The sequence below is a fragment of the Polistes canadensis genome, unplaced genomic scaffold (genome assembly GCF_001313835.1).
Source record: "Polistes canadensis isolate GaletaPanama2010 unplaced genomic scaffold, ASM131383v1 scaffold_139, whole genome shotgun sequence".
NCBI classification, from domain to species: Eukaryota; Metazoa; Arthropoda; class Insecta; order Hymenoptera; family Vespidae; genus Polistes; species Polistes canadensis.
This window is the reverse complement of record NW_014569686.1, coordinates 279,007-297,265: the sequence shown is the minus strand read 5'-3', so window position 1 is coordinate 297,265 and position 18,259 is coordinate 279,007. Positions and strand designations below refer to the sequence as shown.

At 31.0% G+C, this 18,259-nt stretch overlaps 3 protein-coding genes and 1 long non-coding RNA gene across 5 annotated transcripts; 3 read left to right on the top strand and 1 right to left on the bottom strand.

Annotated features, from left to right (window-relative positions):
* Positions 1 to 28: 28 nt before the first annotated feature.
* On the top strand, positions 29 to 1,534 carry LOC106788432 (ARL14 effector protein). Of its 2 annotated transcripts, none has more exons than XM_014751680.1 (4): positions 29 to 81; positions 647 to 714; positions 898 to 1,163; positions 1,293 to 1,534. In XM_014751680.1, the coding sequence occupies exons 1-4, from the start codon at positions 60 to 62 to the stop codon at positions 1,375 to 1,377; spliced, it is 441 nt and encodes a 146-aa protein (XP_014607166.1). In that variant the 5' UTR covers positions 29 to 59; the 3' UTR covers positions 1,378 to 1,534. The 2 variants fall into 2 exon arrangements, with proteins under 2 accessions (XP_014607166.1, XP_014607167.1); XM_014751681.1 differs by lacking the exon at positions 29 to 81 and adding an exon at positions 268 to 386.
* LOC106788433 lies at positions 512 to 2,536 on the bottom strand. The gene is made up of 2 exons (XR_001381899.1): positions 2,331 to 2,536; positions 512 to 712 (listed from the first exon to the last, which is right to left on the bottom strand). It is a non-coding gene; the product is annotated as an uncharacterized LOC106788433 (long non-coding RNA).
* A 292-nt stretch (positions 2,537 to 2,828) lies between these two features.
* Positions 2,829 to 7,301, top strand: LOC106788431 (GTP-binding protein Di-Ras2). Its single transcript, XM_014751679.1, has 4 exons — positions 2,829 to 2,916; positions 3,652 to 3,882; positions 4,662 to 4,880; positions 5,288 to 7,301. Exons 2-4 carry the CDS (start codon positions 3,745 to 3,747, stop codon positions 5,519 to 5,521), a joined length of 591 nt encoding a protein of 196 aa, XP_014607165.1. The 5' UTR covers positions 2,829 to 2,916; positions 3,652 to 3,744; the 3' UTR covers positions 5,522 to 7,301.
* An 8,294-nt stretch (positions 7,302 to 15,595) lies between these two features.
* LOC106788407 (doublesex- and mab-3-related transcription factor A2-like) lies at positions 15,596 to 18,123 on the top strand. Its single transcript, XM_014751616.1, has 3 exons — positions 15,596 to 15,820; positions 16,719 to 16,934; positions 17,184 to 18,123. The coding sequence occupies exons 1-3, from the start codon at positions 15,614 to 15,616 to the stop codon at positions 17,913 to 17,915; spliced, it is 1,155 nt and encodes a 384-aa protein (XP_014607102.1). The 5' UTR covers positions 15,596 to 15,613; the 3' UTR covers positions 17,916 to 18,123.
* The last annotated feature ends 136 nt before the right edge of the window (positions 18,124 to 18,259 follow it).

Sequence of the window (18,259 nt, the reverse complement as noted above, 5' to 3'; positions counted from 1 at the left end):
ATTTGTGTTGTTGAAAATGACTGAATATCGAGTACGATAATTATCCACGAGGGACGGTAATGTTCTTAAGTTTAAATTTAAGTACGTGTGATTTTATAAATAAACAAATGAAATTAATAGTTCTTTTTGATGTTTTTGTTTTAATTACTGTTTTTAAAAATCAGATCAAGCGACTAGACGCGCTCTTTAGTGGCAATAGAAATCATCCTTTCATTGGGAATATTGTACCCACATTTATACACAGCGATCGTCTTCCTTGTATTATAGGCTCTTTGGGTTAACCAATCAGATTACATCAGTTTTTGGAAGAGAAAATTTGTATTCATTGAAAATAAATTCTAAAACAACACTTTTTTCAACATAAAGTATCTTATATAGTTAAAAATGTACATATTAAAATAGATGTAAAGGTTTTTTAAATTATATGTAAAAAGGGATTTTTGTTATATAATATTTAAATATTCGATAATCTAGGTTATGTTATCGTGTTAAGAATCTGCGTTATTTGTTATACTTTCGCCGTTTATCTTTGCAACATTATACAATACAATATAATTGTGCCTATTAGTATTAATAATCAACACTTATATATAATTACATTTTATTTACAACTAATATTATTTAAAAATGTTGAAAACTAACATAGAAACTACTTCGTCTTCCGGAGAAGGAGCAATGCAACAAACAAGCAGTGGAGAAGTGCAGTTACGATCTGTAAATATTGATATATACATATTTTTATTTAAAGGAATGCACAAGGGAGAGAATAATAATTTATATTATTTATTTATATTATTATACTATAATTATTAAAAAACAAACAAAAATGAGAAAAATACACGAAAGATAAATATATTATTCCCTTTCTGTTATTTTTTACATTATGTAAATGTATAGAGAAGTGGTCGAGCTTCGAGGCAAAAAGCAGTGGACAACGTAACTAAAAAATTTCTACGAAATTTCGATCCTGAACGTAGCGAAAGAGAGAAACGTAAATTACATCGTCGTTTATATCAAGGAAATAAACGGCATACTTTGTACAACGAAGAAGGTATTTGGATTATAACTGGAGACAATTTATGCGATTGCTTAAGTTTAGAATGCGCAGGATGTCATTTTCCATGTCCTAAATGTAGATCTCGAAAATGTGGACACGAATGCAGGTGATTATTTTTCCCCTTTTTCTTTTTCTATCTACATTAAAATATTGTTACAAATAATGTCCTATGTTTAAATAAATAAATGTCAATTACTTGTGCCAAAATAAAGAAAAGTGCATTCCTTTTTTTTAGGATCAATCGTAAGTGGACTTACGATACTGTCGAAAATGAGGGTAGTGACATCATAACGAAAAATCCAATACTCAAAGAAACCTAAATACGAATGAGGTTTGGTTTTTAATCTATTTTCTTTCCTTTTCTTTTCTTTTAATCAATAAACATTTGCCAATATTTATCTGCAATATCGAATAATATAAGTAAGCAAAATTTGTATATACATTTGTAAAAAAAAGAAATAAGAAAACTATATATAAAAAGGTTTTTGTTATTATTATTATTATTATCATCATCAAACATTATGAATTTTGTTGCACCTACGGGAAAAGAGTTATTATACGCAATTAAGCGACAACGTCCTACGAAAATATTATTGATTCTTCGCGATTCTTCTTTGACTCTAAGTGTGCACGTAATGCGCACATACTTAGCTAACGCACGTGTCTGTTACTACTAACAATAAGTACACAGATATTAAAACATGTTCTGAATCCAATACTAAAAAGAAAAAGAAAAAAAAGAAGGGTGAGAATTTTAATTTCCTTTTTCATTTATTGAATTTATATTGAATCTTAATTTCCTATAAAAATACGATAAAGATCAATTCCAAATCTAACAGAAAATAACCTCTAATTGAGAATCACGCGCGTTCCTAGTTGTAAGGAGCCGCGCCGACTGAGGTGCGTGCGCATCTACCTTATTCGCGAATAGCGAGCAGGTGAGAGAGAGAGAGAGAGAGAGAGAGAGANGAGAGAGAGAGAGAGAGAGAGAGAGAGAGAGAGTGAGAATGACCGTGCGTGGAGTAAACTGATGGGGTTGGAGTGGGGATGTTTAACTCGATGGGAAGGAGGATGATCGTGGGAGGGGGCGGAAGGAAGAAAGAGAGTACCGAATATCCTAATGTCGTTGACGCGGAAAAATCGGATGCAAGTGCTTTAATCGATCGGTGTTAAAAGAACGTGGCGTTGCGACCGATAGATTTTCGTTCTATAGTGAGAGAATAATCAAGTAAGAAAATAATATTTTGGATAAATGTGTATCCTTTTCCTCTACCTTTTTCTCCACCTCTAACTTCAATTTTTCCTCCCCCTACTTTTACTTTACCAACAATTAGATACAATAATTCTATTATCGTTTTTAAAGCGTTAAAAGTATAGGAGAGGATAGAAGGTGGTTGTGCACGACTACTACGGCTACGATTACGACTCAACTACAAGACAACACAACTCCAACTACAACTACAACTACACTACACACGACTCGGCTACAACGACGACAACGACGACGACGACTACGAGTAAGACGGTCGATGAGCTTGCGACTAAAACAGCAGTGGCATTTCTCCCAGGATTCCACCTATCGCATCAGTGTAATGTTTTACCTATTCCCTTAAACGTAAACGTGCGTTACAATTGTCGTCATTTTTGAAGAAAAAGAAATAAAGAAAGAAAAGAAAAGGAAAGGAAGAAGAAGAAGAAAAATACAAAAGTGAAAAAGAAGAAGAAGAAGAAAAATACAAAAGTGAAAAAGAAGAAGAAGGGTGATTGACGTTAAAAGAACAACGAACCATCTTGACAACTGCACCAAGCTTGTCAACGAGCAACGATATTCCTATAAGGGCGTCGTCCAACCTAAATAGGTTCATTAAATTCTTCTTTATCCTTATTATTTTTTCCCCCAAATAATATACATAGATATCAATTCGTGCCGGCGCATTTTTCTTAATTTATTTTCATCCATTTCGAGAAGAGATTCTTTAAAGTATGTACATTTATTTCAGCTAAAGTGTTAGAAAAGAACGATCACATATTCCGAAGATGTCTAACATTACAATATAACACAAATAATATGTTTATTTATGATTATATAATCAATCAATCAATTTGTTTATATGTTTATTTAATCTACGAGAAAGAAAGAAAGCAAGAAAGAAAAATTCAATTATTTTGATATATAATATTTGACTTTATAAGATTCGTAGAGTTCATGCGGCATGCCGATTATAAAATTCGTATTTTCTATATACATATATATTTTTAAACACACACACACACACGTGTGGGAGAAGGGCTGTAGGTAAAGATTAGTGACGGCGGGAAGGGGCGACATAACCTTTTCGCGAAGTTTCGAATTGTCGTGGGTGGTGCGGTGCGATGCGGTGCGGTGAAACGGATATAGGGGTGGTGACGACGACGACGACGACGACGACGACGACGATGATGATGGTGGTGGTGGTGGTGGTGGTGGTGGTAGTGGTAGTGGTAGCAGTAGCAGTAGGGGATGCTTCCCTCTCTCTCTCTTTTTCTCTTTTTATCTCAGCCTCAAATGCAACTCCTTTATCCATTTGACGTTAGATCGTATGTGTGTGTGGTAGGTCGGCCGGCAAGAGGATTTCATATCGCTCCTAAACGTGGAAAGGGGACCCCGAAAGACGGGGGTTTATATCATCGGGACGGCAGATGTCAGGATGCCGGAACAGAGCAATGACTATCGTGTCGTCGTGTTTGGAGCGGGTGGCGTTGGCAAGAGTTCTCTCGTCCTGCGCTTCGTGAAAGGAACCTTTCGTGAGTCCTATATACCAACCATCGAAGATACTTACAGACAGGTAAGTGTTTTAAATATTATCTATATCATTTTATTGTTCTTTATTTTGACTAATCTTTCCTTCCTTCCATCCATCCTTCCATCTTTCCTTCCATCTTTCCTTCAATCTTTATTTCCTTCGTTTAATCACACTACAACGCAATGCAACATAACGCAACGCAACACGCAATAACGGACAAGTTTCTTTGGCGCACAATTCATCGCGCATCGCGTGCCTTCTTATTCCAATTCTCACTTTCTATTTATTTATTTTATTTAATTCTCTTGTCGTTTTTTCAGATAGTATATTTGATCACGAAATAATGTTCATTTAATCGTTTGTTTATTTTTGATTTCTTTATATATCGTAAAATTTTTTATTTATATTTGTTTAATAATACACGATAAAAGTTAGTGAAGAGTAGTAGTATAGTAGTAGCATGTAGTAGGACCGACAGTAGTAGGTATTGTTATTAGTCAGCCGGCTAGATACTTTCCTAATTGATTTCTTTTTAATTTGATCTCTTTTTTCTCTTTCTTTTTCTCTTTTTTGTTTCTATTATCTGCGTTTATCAGGAATGGCCTACAATGACTAAAAAGAAAGATAATAAAAAAAAAGAATGCTTCGTCCTTACGTATCGCTAGGACACTGGTGGGATTCGTGCTATGTGCGCGACGAGAAGCGTGTAAAAATATTTCTTCCGAAAGAAAAAAAAAAGAGAGAAAAATAAAAGAAAAGACAAATGTGAGAAAAGGAGGAGGCCCTTGCCAGGAGTCTCCTATAAGAAACATCATTTTTAGGTGATAAGCTGCAACAAAAACATATGCACGCTTCAAATTACGGACACAACCGGCTCCCATCAGTTTCCTGCGATGCAACGACTTTCCATAAGTAAGGGTCACGCCTTCATCCTGGTATATTCGGTATGCTCACGGCAAAGTTTCGAAGAGCTACGACCGATTTGGGCTGTAATAAGGGAGCTGAAGGGTCAAGAAATCTCACAGATACCGATAATGCTGGTAAGAGTATACGACTTTCTTTTCTCACTGTATTTTCCTTCCTTTTTCTCCCCACACAAACAATTTATCTTCATTTATTTGCAGTATATAAACTTTTATAATAATCACTTGTGCTGTAGACAAATTTTTTAAAGGGTAAACCCGGTAAATATAATTTTCCCAGTAAACAGATATTCTTTAAATTGATTTTGAATAAATTACCATCTGCTGAATTAAAAAAAAAACGTGCACATATACATATAGTCGTTGACGTTTATACGTCAAACAGTAATCAATCTTATTCTAACACAAATGATTATAGAAAATTTATTTTCCGAATGCTTACATACTTATTTACCAATTCCAATAATCATCCCATTATTCCTAATGAATGCTTTCGATTTGCATTTATTACTTCTCTCGAACAGGTTGGTAATAAATGTGATGAGAGTCCTTCGGTACGCGAAATTCCGATGAGCGAGGGTGCAGCGGAAGCGGCCAATTGGGGCTGTGGTTTCTTGGAGACATCCGCTAAAACTAATCACAACGTTAATGCGCTATTTCGGGATCTTCTTACTCTTGAGAAGAATCGTTCGGTTTCCTTACAGCCGGTGGAAAGTCACAATGCGATAAGCCTGAAGGAGAAATGCGCGGTCATGTAATAATTTCGCTATATATATTCGTTATTATTATTATTATCGATTATCTTGATACATTTTTACTCAATCCCAACGACTCCATGCCCAACAAACAAACACGAACATCATCATCGTCATCATCATCATTCTCTTTTTTCTCATATTTAAACTGCGATAATTTCATCTTTTAAAACGCGATACAGAGAGAGAATATTTTCGGTGATAACAAGTCGTCGAATTCCATTTTGGTATTAATTATCTTCCAATCGGGCGATCGGATTTTACACGAAACCTTTTCCAATCGACCAATGCAACATCTATCTTTCTTTCACCCTGTCCTCTCTCTCTCTTTCTCTCTCTCTCTCTCTATCTATCTATTTATCTCTCTCTCTCTCTCTCTTTTTCATTGTCTATTCAAAGATTATTATCCCTTTATTTCCATATAATTTAGAATTCTCTAAACCAAAATCTAATACGAGCTTAATAATCGTGAGGGACGCAATTATGAAAATAAAATTAGTAATACCTTCGTCGATAATGAAAATCGACATTTTATGTATTATGATTCTCTCTCTCACAATCAGTATTCCTACATGTGAGTAATGCGAGCATAGAAAAGAACACATTTCTGTCTCTTATTTATTATTATTATTATTAATATTCTTCTTCTTCTTCTTCATCGATTTCTTTCTGCTTCTTTTTTTTTTATAAAAAATGATGAAAAAAAAAGGAATAAAAAAGAAATAAAGAATGAAAGAGGGATGATAAGAGATGATGAGAGACCGAATTGATGATTTGGAAGAAGAAGAAGAAGAAGAAGAAGAAGAAGGAAGAAAGGGATTAGAGTGGAACAAATATATATAATGTTTGTATGGAAAAGAGGGTGATGACAAGTAAATAGATAAGAGTTGTTAACGAGATTCCTTTTTGTTAAATAGTTGTAAGATTTTTGTAACGACGTGGCTACTTAGAATTTATTATTACGTCACGTTGAAAGTATATTAGAAAGAGAAGAGAGATATTTCGCGGAAATATGCACGTGTACATAAACAAATTCATACATACATACATACATGCATGCATGCAACAATACAAACATACATATATACATGGATATATAAAAATAGATACTCAATGTGAGCGTTAGAATGAACGTATGATATTTAATGCGACAACAAAAAATGAGAAAGACACATATACGGAAACCGTGATACGAGTTATCTAATCGCCGTCGAAGCTGTTGTGATCATTAGAATTACGTGCGAAAATATGTTTTTCTATGCTTGCTGTTTTTCGTCCTTTTTCCTTATATATATATACATAAATATACATACGTAAGTAAATACATATTCATTACAAATACATTTGATGCGACGAGATACGCGAACTTACGATGAAACGATCATCATTTTCATTATTATTATTATCATTGTCGTGATCATAATCATGCATCATTATTGTCATCGTTTTTATCTTTATTTCCTGTGGATTATCTTAGATAAAAAACAAAACTGTACAGACCGAGTTCGGAAAAGTAAAAGTTGTCGAAGCAAACAAGGATGGTTTTAACAAAAGGGAGAAAAGAGATGTGTATCTTACTTTCGTCGATCTAATGCACGATCGAACCCACGCTTCGTAGGTTATTATTTTTTATCTGTAAAAATAGATCTCTCGTAGCTGTCACCTTGACATTTTATCGTGAGTTTCACGGGAAAACGTGGGTGACGGATTTTCTTTTGTCAAGAGAGAATCCTAAAAGAATGCACATGCGCGAATGAGAAAGAAAGAGACCAAGAGAGAGAGAGAGAGAGAGAGAAAGAGAGAGAGAGAGAGAGAAAAAGATTATATTACATTTTTGCAAAAAAGAAAAGAAAAGAAAACTTACTATGTTCGTTTTTTTCATTTCCCAATATGTATTTACTTACGTTAAAAAAAAAAAAAGAAAAAATACCTATAGATTTTAGAAATTGAACGAATTTAAATTTCCTCCAATGTATTCGTTATACATTTTACTTCACGATAGTCTCGTATTCCTGTTTCGTTGAGAAAAAAAAAATAAAAAAAAAAATAAAAAATAAAATAAAATAAGTATTATATATATATATATAAAAAGAAAATAAATAAAAATAAACAAATAGAAAGAAAGGAAAGAAAAAGAAAGGATCGGAAAGGAAGAGCGAGTCTCGCAGGAACTGATGTTAGATACTTTTCGATATAGATCGTAAGTTAAAACAAGAGATTTTTCATTTCACAACCAGGACGAGTGGACGATATTACGAGAGAGAAAGAAAGAGAGAGAGATAAATAGATAGATAGAAGATAGAGTTAGAGAGATAGGCAAAGAAGAAGATAGAAAAAAATAAAATAAAACAAGCAGTCGAAAGTTGGCCCTACGGTGTATACCGTTATCGACAATATCCATGGGCTATGGCCGATTATTGTTATTTATTATTATCGTAGGCCGTTCATTTTACACTCGCCCACACTCGTATTAACACAATAATAATAATTAATAATTAATATAATTAATAATTAATATAAAATATAAAAGATAATAGTAATAATAATAATAATAATAATAATTAATAACGATGATATTGTAAATTATTGATAGGTAACGATCGATTTTATTTAAATCGTTAAAGATTAGGCAAAAAGTTGAAATAATATCGAGCGTTTAACGAATTCTATTTAATTGTAATCCACAAAAATTGTTTTCTTTCCCCACTCGTCCTTGGTGTATTGACCGTGTAGAATAATAATTTATAAGATAGCTGCTAGCTAACGTTTTGTGTCCATGTTTTGCGCGTGAGTTGACACATAAACGTATATTACAAGATAAAGTATTACATATACAATTATCGACATTAATTCAAGTCGAATTGATCGATCATTTGAGAAAACCATTGCACTATTCATTTGTTTTGTTCATCATATACATAAATATATATGTTGGACGATGATGAAGGATTTTCAAGAGAATGTTTTAAAATGTAAACGTATGGTGCGAGCTGACAAAAGAATACATATCTTATATTACTGTGTAATATGTGGGGCTAGGCATATTATTGGTCGATAAATACGAAAGGCTTTTAAAAATGTAAAAAAAGTGCAGTATGATGCAAATTTTTTCTTAGAAAAGTATCAACTAAAATGGGATTATTTGAATTTTCATACACAACTTTCTAGATATATTTTCCCGTATAAATCGTTTTTACGATTATTAAGTGAAAAAGAAAACTTAAATAAATATCATCCTTTTCTTATCTCTCTCTTTCTCTCTTTCTCTCTCTCTCTCTCTCTCTCTCTCTCTCTTCAATTATCCTTATTCATTTTTACTCTAAGCATGTACATGCATTAGTACGCACATATTTGCATGTATATACAAACTCGTATGATATAGAAATATATATACACGTTAGTTCAATCAATTTCTTAGCTGTAAATTGTAAATAAGATTTTTTCTATATTCCAGTAAAAAAGATAAAGGAAAATAAAAAGGAAAAAAAAAATAATTAATAAAAAATAAAAAATAGATGTGTAAGTTAGAAAAGGGATGCTTATATCTCTGTACTCGTCATTTGTTTTTTCGAACCTGTTTTTATGTACAGTCGTAATAGCAATCGAGATACATATTTCGAAAAACCGACCAAATGAAATTAATATTAGTAACAATAATAATAATCATAATAATAATAATAATAATAATAACAATAATAATGATAATGATAATAGTAATAATATTAGTAATAATATTAATAATAATAATAATAGTAATAATAAATTCGCGAATAAGTTAGAAGAATTTATTGTTTCTTTTAATATATAATACCTCATTATATATATATTGGTCGGTTTTTAGAGATTTATATTAGTTATTTTTAGCAACATTTATGTGTATATAGACAAGTGCATGAGAGTAAATAATATTCATAGATAAAATACGTATATAGTAATATAGATAAAAAAAATAGTAACAAAAAGAGGAATCTAGTCTTTTATGAAATCGACCCTCGATCCTCGGATTTGCGAGAGACACAGAGAAAGAGAGAAAAAATAAATGATAAGAGAGAAAAAGTCGAGGTTACGATATTGAAAAAACGTCCCACTGATGTGGAAAAAATAGGAGATAAAGAATGCAAAAGTATGAGAAAGAGAGAAAGAAAGGGTAAACGTATCCTCTGATATTTCGGGGCCAATTGGTATGAAAGCAAAGAGGGAAAGATAAAGAGAGAGAGAAAGAGAGAGAGAGAAAGAGAGAGAGAGAGAGAGAGAGAGAGAGAGAGAGAGAGAGAGAGAGAAAGAGAAATTTTATGCGGTGAAAGGTAATGTAAAGGCAGTCCAGAATTGTTATATTTGTATCATTTTCATCATTCAAAATTAATTAATATCATTAATTTTCAACGAAATTAATTCTATCCACAACGTTATATAACTTTTATTTATTTATTTATTTATTTACTTTTATAATTAAATGTACATTTTTAAAATTATTTTTCATATTTTTATCATTTCATTCGTTACAACATTAATTTTAATTAGTTTATACGTTATTAAAAATTTGCATATAAATTAAAAGTAAATTTTTAATATAAATTAACTAATACGATGACTGTTATTTTTTTTGGATAAGAGAAAAATTAAATGATTGAGAGTTATTTAAATGAATTTTAAATGAACGATTTGGTGTTCCAATTTGTTTATTCGATTAATTCAATTGCGAATAATTTTCGCATTGATAAATTTTTCTTTTTTTTTTTGAACTCTCTTTTTTCGTTATATTTGTAATAATAAATTAATTTTATGACAATTAGAAATAAACGTGCAAATTGAACTGCCTTCGTGAAAGGAAATAAACGAGCAAGCAAGCATCGAAAAGACTCATTTTTACGAAAGAAAGAAAAAAAGCAAGCACAAACAAACACACAGAAATAAGATTATTATCAAAGATCCAATGTACCCTTTTCTCAATCCTGATGAAAAAAAACGATGATTATTATTCTTATTATTCCATTATTATTGTTATTATCATTATTCGGTTGATAGATAGATATAAATAAAAAAGCAAAAATAAATAGCGGAATCTGCTTTCGTCGATTGTATGAACGAATTTCATACTCTTTCGACTTTCTTTATCATTCGCTCGAGCAAAATGTGTACATCGAAAAAAAAAAAGAAAGAAAGAAGATAAAATAAAATAGAAAAGAATTTTCATTATACCGCTTTTACGTAAAAAACGTATACCTGTATTATGCTATTGACAAAAAAAAAATAATAAATAAAATAAACACATAAAGGTAAAATAAAATAAAATAAAATAAAGTATATAAAATGGAAAAAAAAGATAAACAAAGAAAGAGAAAAGATAAGAGCAACAAAAAAAAGCACAGGCACTTACGACCGAGAGATTATATACATATACGCAAAAGAAATGAATAAATAAAACAACAAACAAACAAATAAATAAATAAACGAATGAAACATTTTACAATAATTTTTATCCGATCGATGTCGTTTATATGAACATTTAATATTGTATTGTTATTTTTTATTCGTCTTTTTAACAAACCTAAGATCAAATGATTATCGAGATACATACATGTATAGTACCTGTAACGGATTACAAATACACATAAATAAATAAATGAATGAAATAAAATATTCGGTAACGGGGTCGTTGTTCGAAGTTCTATAATTAATTAAAGGATGAATAAATGAAGTCTGAAAAGTAAATATAATTTATAAACCCAGTACAAATGACACACGTATGGACCATATCATTTGATCATATCTAAGAAAAAAAAGAAATAAAACCAAACATAATCGTCCTACTCGATCGTTTTGTGTGAACGTCGGACATTTTTGACAATACTCGATTGTAATGCATGCTATAATTATTCGAGACAAAAAAATGAGATATGAAATTTGTTGTCTTCGAAGAACGACCTTTTCCGAATAATGCAACAAACAATAGACAAACAAAAACAACTACAATAATAATAAGAAGAAAATTAAACAAAAAAAATGGTCGTCTGTGCCACTTCGTATCAATTTGTTGATAACATTTTCTTAGATCTTTAATAGCTCTTTGTCGTTTAATAACAAAAAAAAAATCGATTTATTATAAATAAAATAAAATAAAATAAAATATATAAAATAAATCCACTCTCAATCCGTATCTTTGTAGGATTCACGTTAGAGAAAAAAAAAATATACAACGAGTTAAAGAAATGTTTCAACGCTTTTTTCTCTCTTTCTATCTTTTTTCTTCTTTTAAATCTAACGAGAAGAATTTTTTGTATGTATCTTATTACAAGTCGAGTAATTTAAATTTTAATAAATAGATATATAGAAATATTTCATATAGTATATAACAGACAACAAAAAAAGATTAGTGTGCTGTGTAAATAAAAACTATTTGTGCAAAAGAATAAATAAAAACAAGAAGAAGAAAAAAAGAATGGTCTTTTGTCGTAGCATGGAACTAAAAAAAAAAAAGATATTAAACATGAATTTTTTCAATTTTTTATCATGTACTTTTATAAAAAACAAAGAACAAAAAATCACCACTATATATATGCTACCGGAAAAGTAAGAAATGCAGACATTGCTCATGGCATTTTTAGACACACACAACGAAGGAAACAAAAGAATTGTTTTCTTAGTTGATATAGTATAGCGCATAGTATAGCAGCGCGCCAGTCTCAAAAATCCGCGCACAAAAACCTGCTGCATGCTCGCTTTTATGCGTGTTGGGAGTGTGTATTGTGTGTCTGTTAGTGTCCGATAAATCTGTAACAATTCTTCTGTTTCCTACGTTGCCTAAAAACACTATGTATTGTGGGCAATGTCTAGGAATTGCTAACATGCCGGAATTCCCACTATATTATATATATTATTATATATATACATGCATTTTGTACATTTGATTCTTCTTACATATACATGCATATCCTACTAAAAAATATCTTGTCGAAGTTGATCGATCCTGAAGCGAATTACATTTGTGATTTATTCAAATAATTATTATAATTATATAAAGATATAAAAATAGATCTATTTACATTGCATAATTCATCATTTTCTTACGATATTATAAATAATCTTCGAATAAACGTAGTTCGTTTTATGATAGGTTGATTTTGATATTAAACTTAATTACATATCCAATAGAAACATACAATAACGTGCTACGACACAAAACCATTGGCTTTTTTTATTAAAACGTTAATTATTCCATAGATAAAATATTTCTTACGTATACGCGCTAATTTATTTTTTAACTAACAATAAATAAAAAATACTTTGAAAACGTTTTTTCAAATATTTCCAAACTCGTATTAACGAATATTTCTATATGACTCATTGTAGATGTATTATAAATGATAATAAATGGTTAAAAGGCGATTATTATTATTATTATTACGAATTTGCTTCCTGAAAGATCTAATACTTCTATTTAACAAACAAATAAAATACTTCAACCTACTAAAAAAAAAAAAAAAAAAGTAAAATAAACAAGAAAATAAAAGAGATTAAATTAAAGGTGACGAATATTTAAGCGAACGTTTTAAGATAGTAGCATAGTGTCGATAATAGTGTGAGTGCATGTGTGGATGTGTGTGTTTCGCGCGTGTATATGTGTGTGTGTGTGTGTGAGAGAGAGAGAGAGATGGAAAGAGACAAAGAAGAACAAAACGTAGAGAAAACAAAATGGCTAAAAGATAGGATAGCCACGGCATTGAATAAAATGGCTTCCGATCTTTTTTGATCGTTCGTAAGTAACCGGATGGATTTAACGAAGGAATTACATATCATGGCTGCGTCTAAATAATAGACCTCGCGCGAGAGAATGCACTTGTAGTGTACGGCACAAGAATGTTTTAATATTATATTAATAATATAATTAATAAATAAAAAATAATCTATAAGTGCGCGACACGAATGCGAATACACGCACCGAATGTGACCGATTTAATAATATTTGCGATGGTAACATTCATTCTATTATTCCATACAAATCTCGTTCAGAAATCCACCTACGAATTCTGTATTCGTGAAAGAAAACGAAAAAAAAGAAAAAAAAAATGCAAAAACAAGATAAAAATACGAATAAAACGATCTTGATTCTTGGCAGTAAACATGTCGTTTTACTTATTTTTAATTATTACATATACATATACCCCTTATCCCTCCGCCGAGCTTTTATTTTATGTTTATTTTGATTTGATTTGAAAAATTATAGTGTTGATTTTTAATTAATAAAATAATAAATTAAATGATTGATTTTTTATAAACTCTCTCTAATGTATAATGAATAATATATTTATATTATTATATAAAAATAGAAATTATTTTTTACTTACTTGGGGGGATGGGTTTAAAAGTTGTTTGAGTTAGGCTGAAAATTTTCCAACCGACTCATATATATTTATTCTTTAAAAAAATAGGAGTATTATTTTTATCAAATTAAACGATTGTTCAATACTAACATCCAATAAAACATATTTCGTGTTAATATTTTCAATGAATTTGATCACTTACTCGTAATTATTATAATAAATATGCATAGATACTACATGGTGTATATCGTAGTAGGTATAGATCGTGTAAGCATTATAGATATTTATCTATATATGATATATATTTTCTAGGTTTAGTACTCTTTATAGGACAGATCCTCGTGCTTTTGGAGCAACAAGTTTCAGTCGATTCATGAATTATACATAATATGCTTTTCTCGGTAGGTAGATAAAACTTGACCTTCGTTATAATTATATTAAAATCTTATATTCCTATGTTTAACTTAAAATCAATTATTATATACCTAAGTGTACACGTTAAGAACAAGTCAAAGATCTTTCTTACAAACACATATACACTACTAGTTAAAATTATTTTACAACCATATAGAGAAATTCTAAAATGTTTCGAATAAATAAAAAATAAGTACACACAAAAATAAATCGGTCTTATTAAAAACGACTCACACAACAAAATAAAATAAAATAAAAAACTTGCTCATAAAATATTTCAATCTTATATTAGCTTCATCGAAACAGGATACTTCTGGCTTTCAATATTACATTGCATACTCTTGGCATCCCTAAATAACAATCTCTGTAATCTTATATAAGTAATTTGTTTTAAACAATAATTCAAATTGAAATATAAACGTGATCAAAAAAAACTTATAACCAATGTATTAAAAATACATTTGACACAAATGAAGTTTTTGTTAATGGATGACACATTCGGATTGAACATAATTAATTTGTTAAAGAAACAATTTATTTTCTAAATTTCCTATAAATACTACAAATAAATTGGATATGGCACTCATTTGGATGAACTTTGTATTATTTGGTAAGGTGGTCAAATAATTTTGACCGGTAGTATATACGCATTACTTTATACATTGAGATTCAGTTCCTGTTATCCGGAGAAGGACGTGAATATAACGATAATAACACATACTTGAAAGTCGAGTAGATATACACGAGTAAGTTCTCGATCGGAGTGGGAGTGGCGGTTAAAGTAAACAAAACGGGACCAATCGTGAGGAAAGGCTGGTCCGGTGGATGTTTGTCTTTTTACCCTCTTCCCTTACACCTCCCCCGACCGCTATATCCCCTTCTTGCTTTAAGGGATGCTGGAATCGCGCCCAAGTCGACACCCTGTACATTTCTCTTAGCCAATCGCCTGTTTCTTGCGGAAGAAACTAAATCTCCAGGAGATTAGCTTTGAGATCTTCTTCCTTATTCTTCTTCAGTGAGTGAGAAAGTTCTTCAAGTCTGTGATTAACGTACAATTGTACGAGATCATTGATCATTTAATACCCGTTATCTTTTTTTTTTTAATTATCTAACACACGCGCATTTTTTTTTTCATCCAAAATCCACGTGGATATTTTTACTCACTTTTACGAAACTTTAAATATATTTAAAACATCTTTTTTCTTTTTTTTTAATTTAAACGAAATGAAACATTTGTGTTGTTAAAAATATTATTAAAATACTGTGCTATAATTATACTTTTATTAAATCATATATATGTGAATAGTTTAAAAGAATATTTTTAAAAGGACTTATTTTACAAGATAAACGATAAATATCGATGCTGCGCAACAAGAGTAAAAACAAATCTACGGAGGAGATCTCTAATGAGGAACAGAGCAAACAAAGGAGACCAAAATGCGCGCGTTGTAGAAATCACGGTTTAATTTCTTGGTTAAGGGGACACAAACGAGAATGTCGTTACAGGGAATGTCTCTGCCCAAAATGTTCCCTTATTGCTGAACGTCAACGGGTTATGGCTGCTCAGGTAATTTTTTGACATTATTATTATTATTATTATTATTAAATAAAATGATTATGTGCTTTTGCACATGAGTATAAATCTATCGTTAAACATTTTTTGTCTGTCGACATTATATATAATGAAAAAAAAAGAAGAAAACAGAGAAAGATGAAAACGAAATCCATTAACCCGCGGTATAGCGTTTCATTTCTGTTTGCATAGGCATTATGACACTCGATCCTGTCTCTACTACTACTTATACACAAAAAACACACATACATATATATATATATCTACAAATATCAAGGCTTTCGATCTTTTCGAGATAAACTCGAATAAATGCGTAAGAAATATTAGCGGCGGTGGTAGTTGTGAATCTGTAACTAAATATATACATACAATAAAAGGGATGCGAAAATGTATAAAAAGAAAATCCCTCGACAATGAAAAAGAAATTTTCCTATTTCTTTCTTTTATCTTTTAAATATTTCTTCAATTTTACTTACTTAATAATTAATTCATTGAAAATAATCATTATCGTATTTGTCGAAAATTGATTGATATCATCGATACGTGTAAATCGGTAAAAGACGAGAAAAGAAATTTCCAGTGGGTGGTCCAGCTTGAAATAACGCGTGGCAAATGGTTCCATACGTGTGTAGACACATTAGTATACTTTATATATATACGATGGATGCTAATAAAAGACATACAGTAGAAGAGTATCGAGTAAACGAATGAATCAGTTCAGAAAGAAAAGAAAATGAATTATCTCGCGAACTCGATTCGATGTATTCGAAAGTTGTTTTAACGAAAAGGGTGCTGATGGGGTGAGGGGGGGGGGCGGGGAGAACAAAAAGAACAAAGGGAAAACAATAAAATAAGAAAAGAAAATTCACAATTAAAATGTATCGAATATAAGGTCGCTTTGAAGAGACAACAAGCTGCCGAGGATGCAATAGCCTTGAGGATGGCCAAAGTAGCTACAGGTGAAAAATTAAGCAGACTTCCAGCAGGGAAAATATTTGGGATGTCTGTAACCGAACCAAGAGGAATATCTAATAAAGAAGAAGAAGAAAACGGTAGGGATATGAGTCCACGACAAGTTGATTCTCCGATGGAAGATTCTACAAAGAAGGTAAGTTTGAATAGAGATCAGGAAGACTAGGTTAACCATATTATTGTATCTGTCGCAGAGATTTCCTAAAATATTAAAGTTGTGTTGAATATTGAAACATAAAGACAGTTAACATGTTATTTAAGAAAATTCAAAGTGTAGGTCGTGAAAAATGTGTTTTCCATATTGGTTTTCGGTTAATTTAAAATTTTTGGAAATCCTGAACCATTTCGTTACCAAATACCAGGAAGAAGATATTTTCTTCTTCAGAATTCGACCGAGGATGGAACAACGAGATCGTTGAAAAGAGTAATAAATGGATCAATGGATAAAGAAGTTTCGGTATCCCGAAGATCAGTCGAAACTTTGGCACGTTTATTTCCTAGGACAAAATTATCAGTCCTACAATTGGTCCTCCAACGATGTGGACAAGATTTATTAAAAGCCATTGAATATTTCGCTAGCGAGAGTCTTGGGATTGATTCCATGTCAAATACTGAGGTTCCAATGTCAGCCTTTCGACCACCTCAAACGCAAGTACCATTGGATCGAGAAAGATTGACGAATGATCTAGATTTATCAAATAATAATTTATTATCACCAATTTCCTCGAATTTAACTAGAAATCTTTATCTTGAAGACGCTTATCGATTACTCAATGTTTTACCTGATCACGTTTCTAAAAATATCACCCCAAATACTGGACCAACAGTTTATCCAACATCGATGATCCATCATTCCGAATCTCCAGATCCTTCAACTTTACCAATTTCTTATGACCGAGAAACCGTAGCTTTAACTGTTCGATACAACGATTACTTTGCTTCAAGTATGCAACAACAATTTAGAGATCGCGTTTATGCTCAAGTTACCGATCGTCTCGCCGATCATCTTGCCGATCAGTTAGCACCAAGATCAGCTACTTTACATTTACCACCTGTTTTTCCTGCTATTCCTTGCGTCCTTCCTAATTGTACTCAGTGTTCCTACAATATACTCTGAGAGAGAGAGAGAGAGAGATACACTTTTCGATTATAATTAATATTATTTATTATCACTTTATCTACCGCTAACCGATTAATCGGTTTTTCGATTTTTAACACCTGTCCTCCTTTCTGGAAGCAAATATTTATTTAACAATATATATGTTATAGGGAAAGTGGGACCTTTAGAGATTACGATCTTTTCTTTAAGGCATCTGATACGTTACCTGTTAAATATTTAATATATATACTGTTATTGCTAAATATTATTTATATTTGAAAAGAAAAAAGAACAAAATTGTTGACTTTTTCAACAAATTTGGAAACTTTTTTCTATAATTATAAACAATTAGAAAAGCTTGA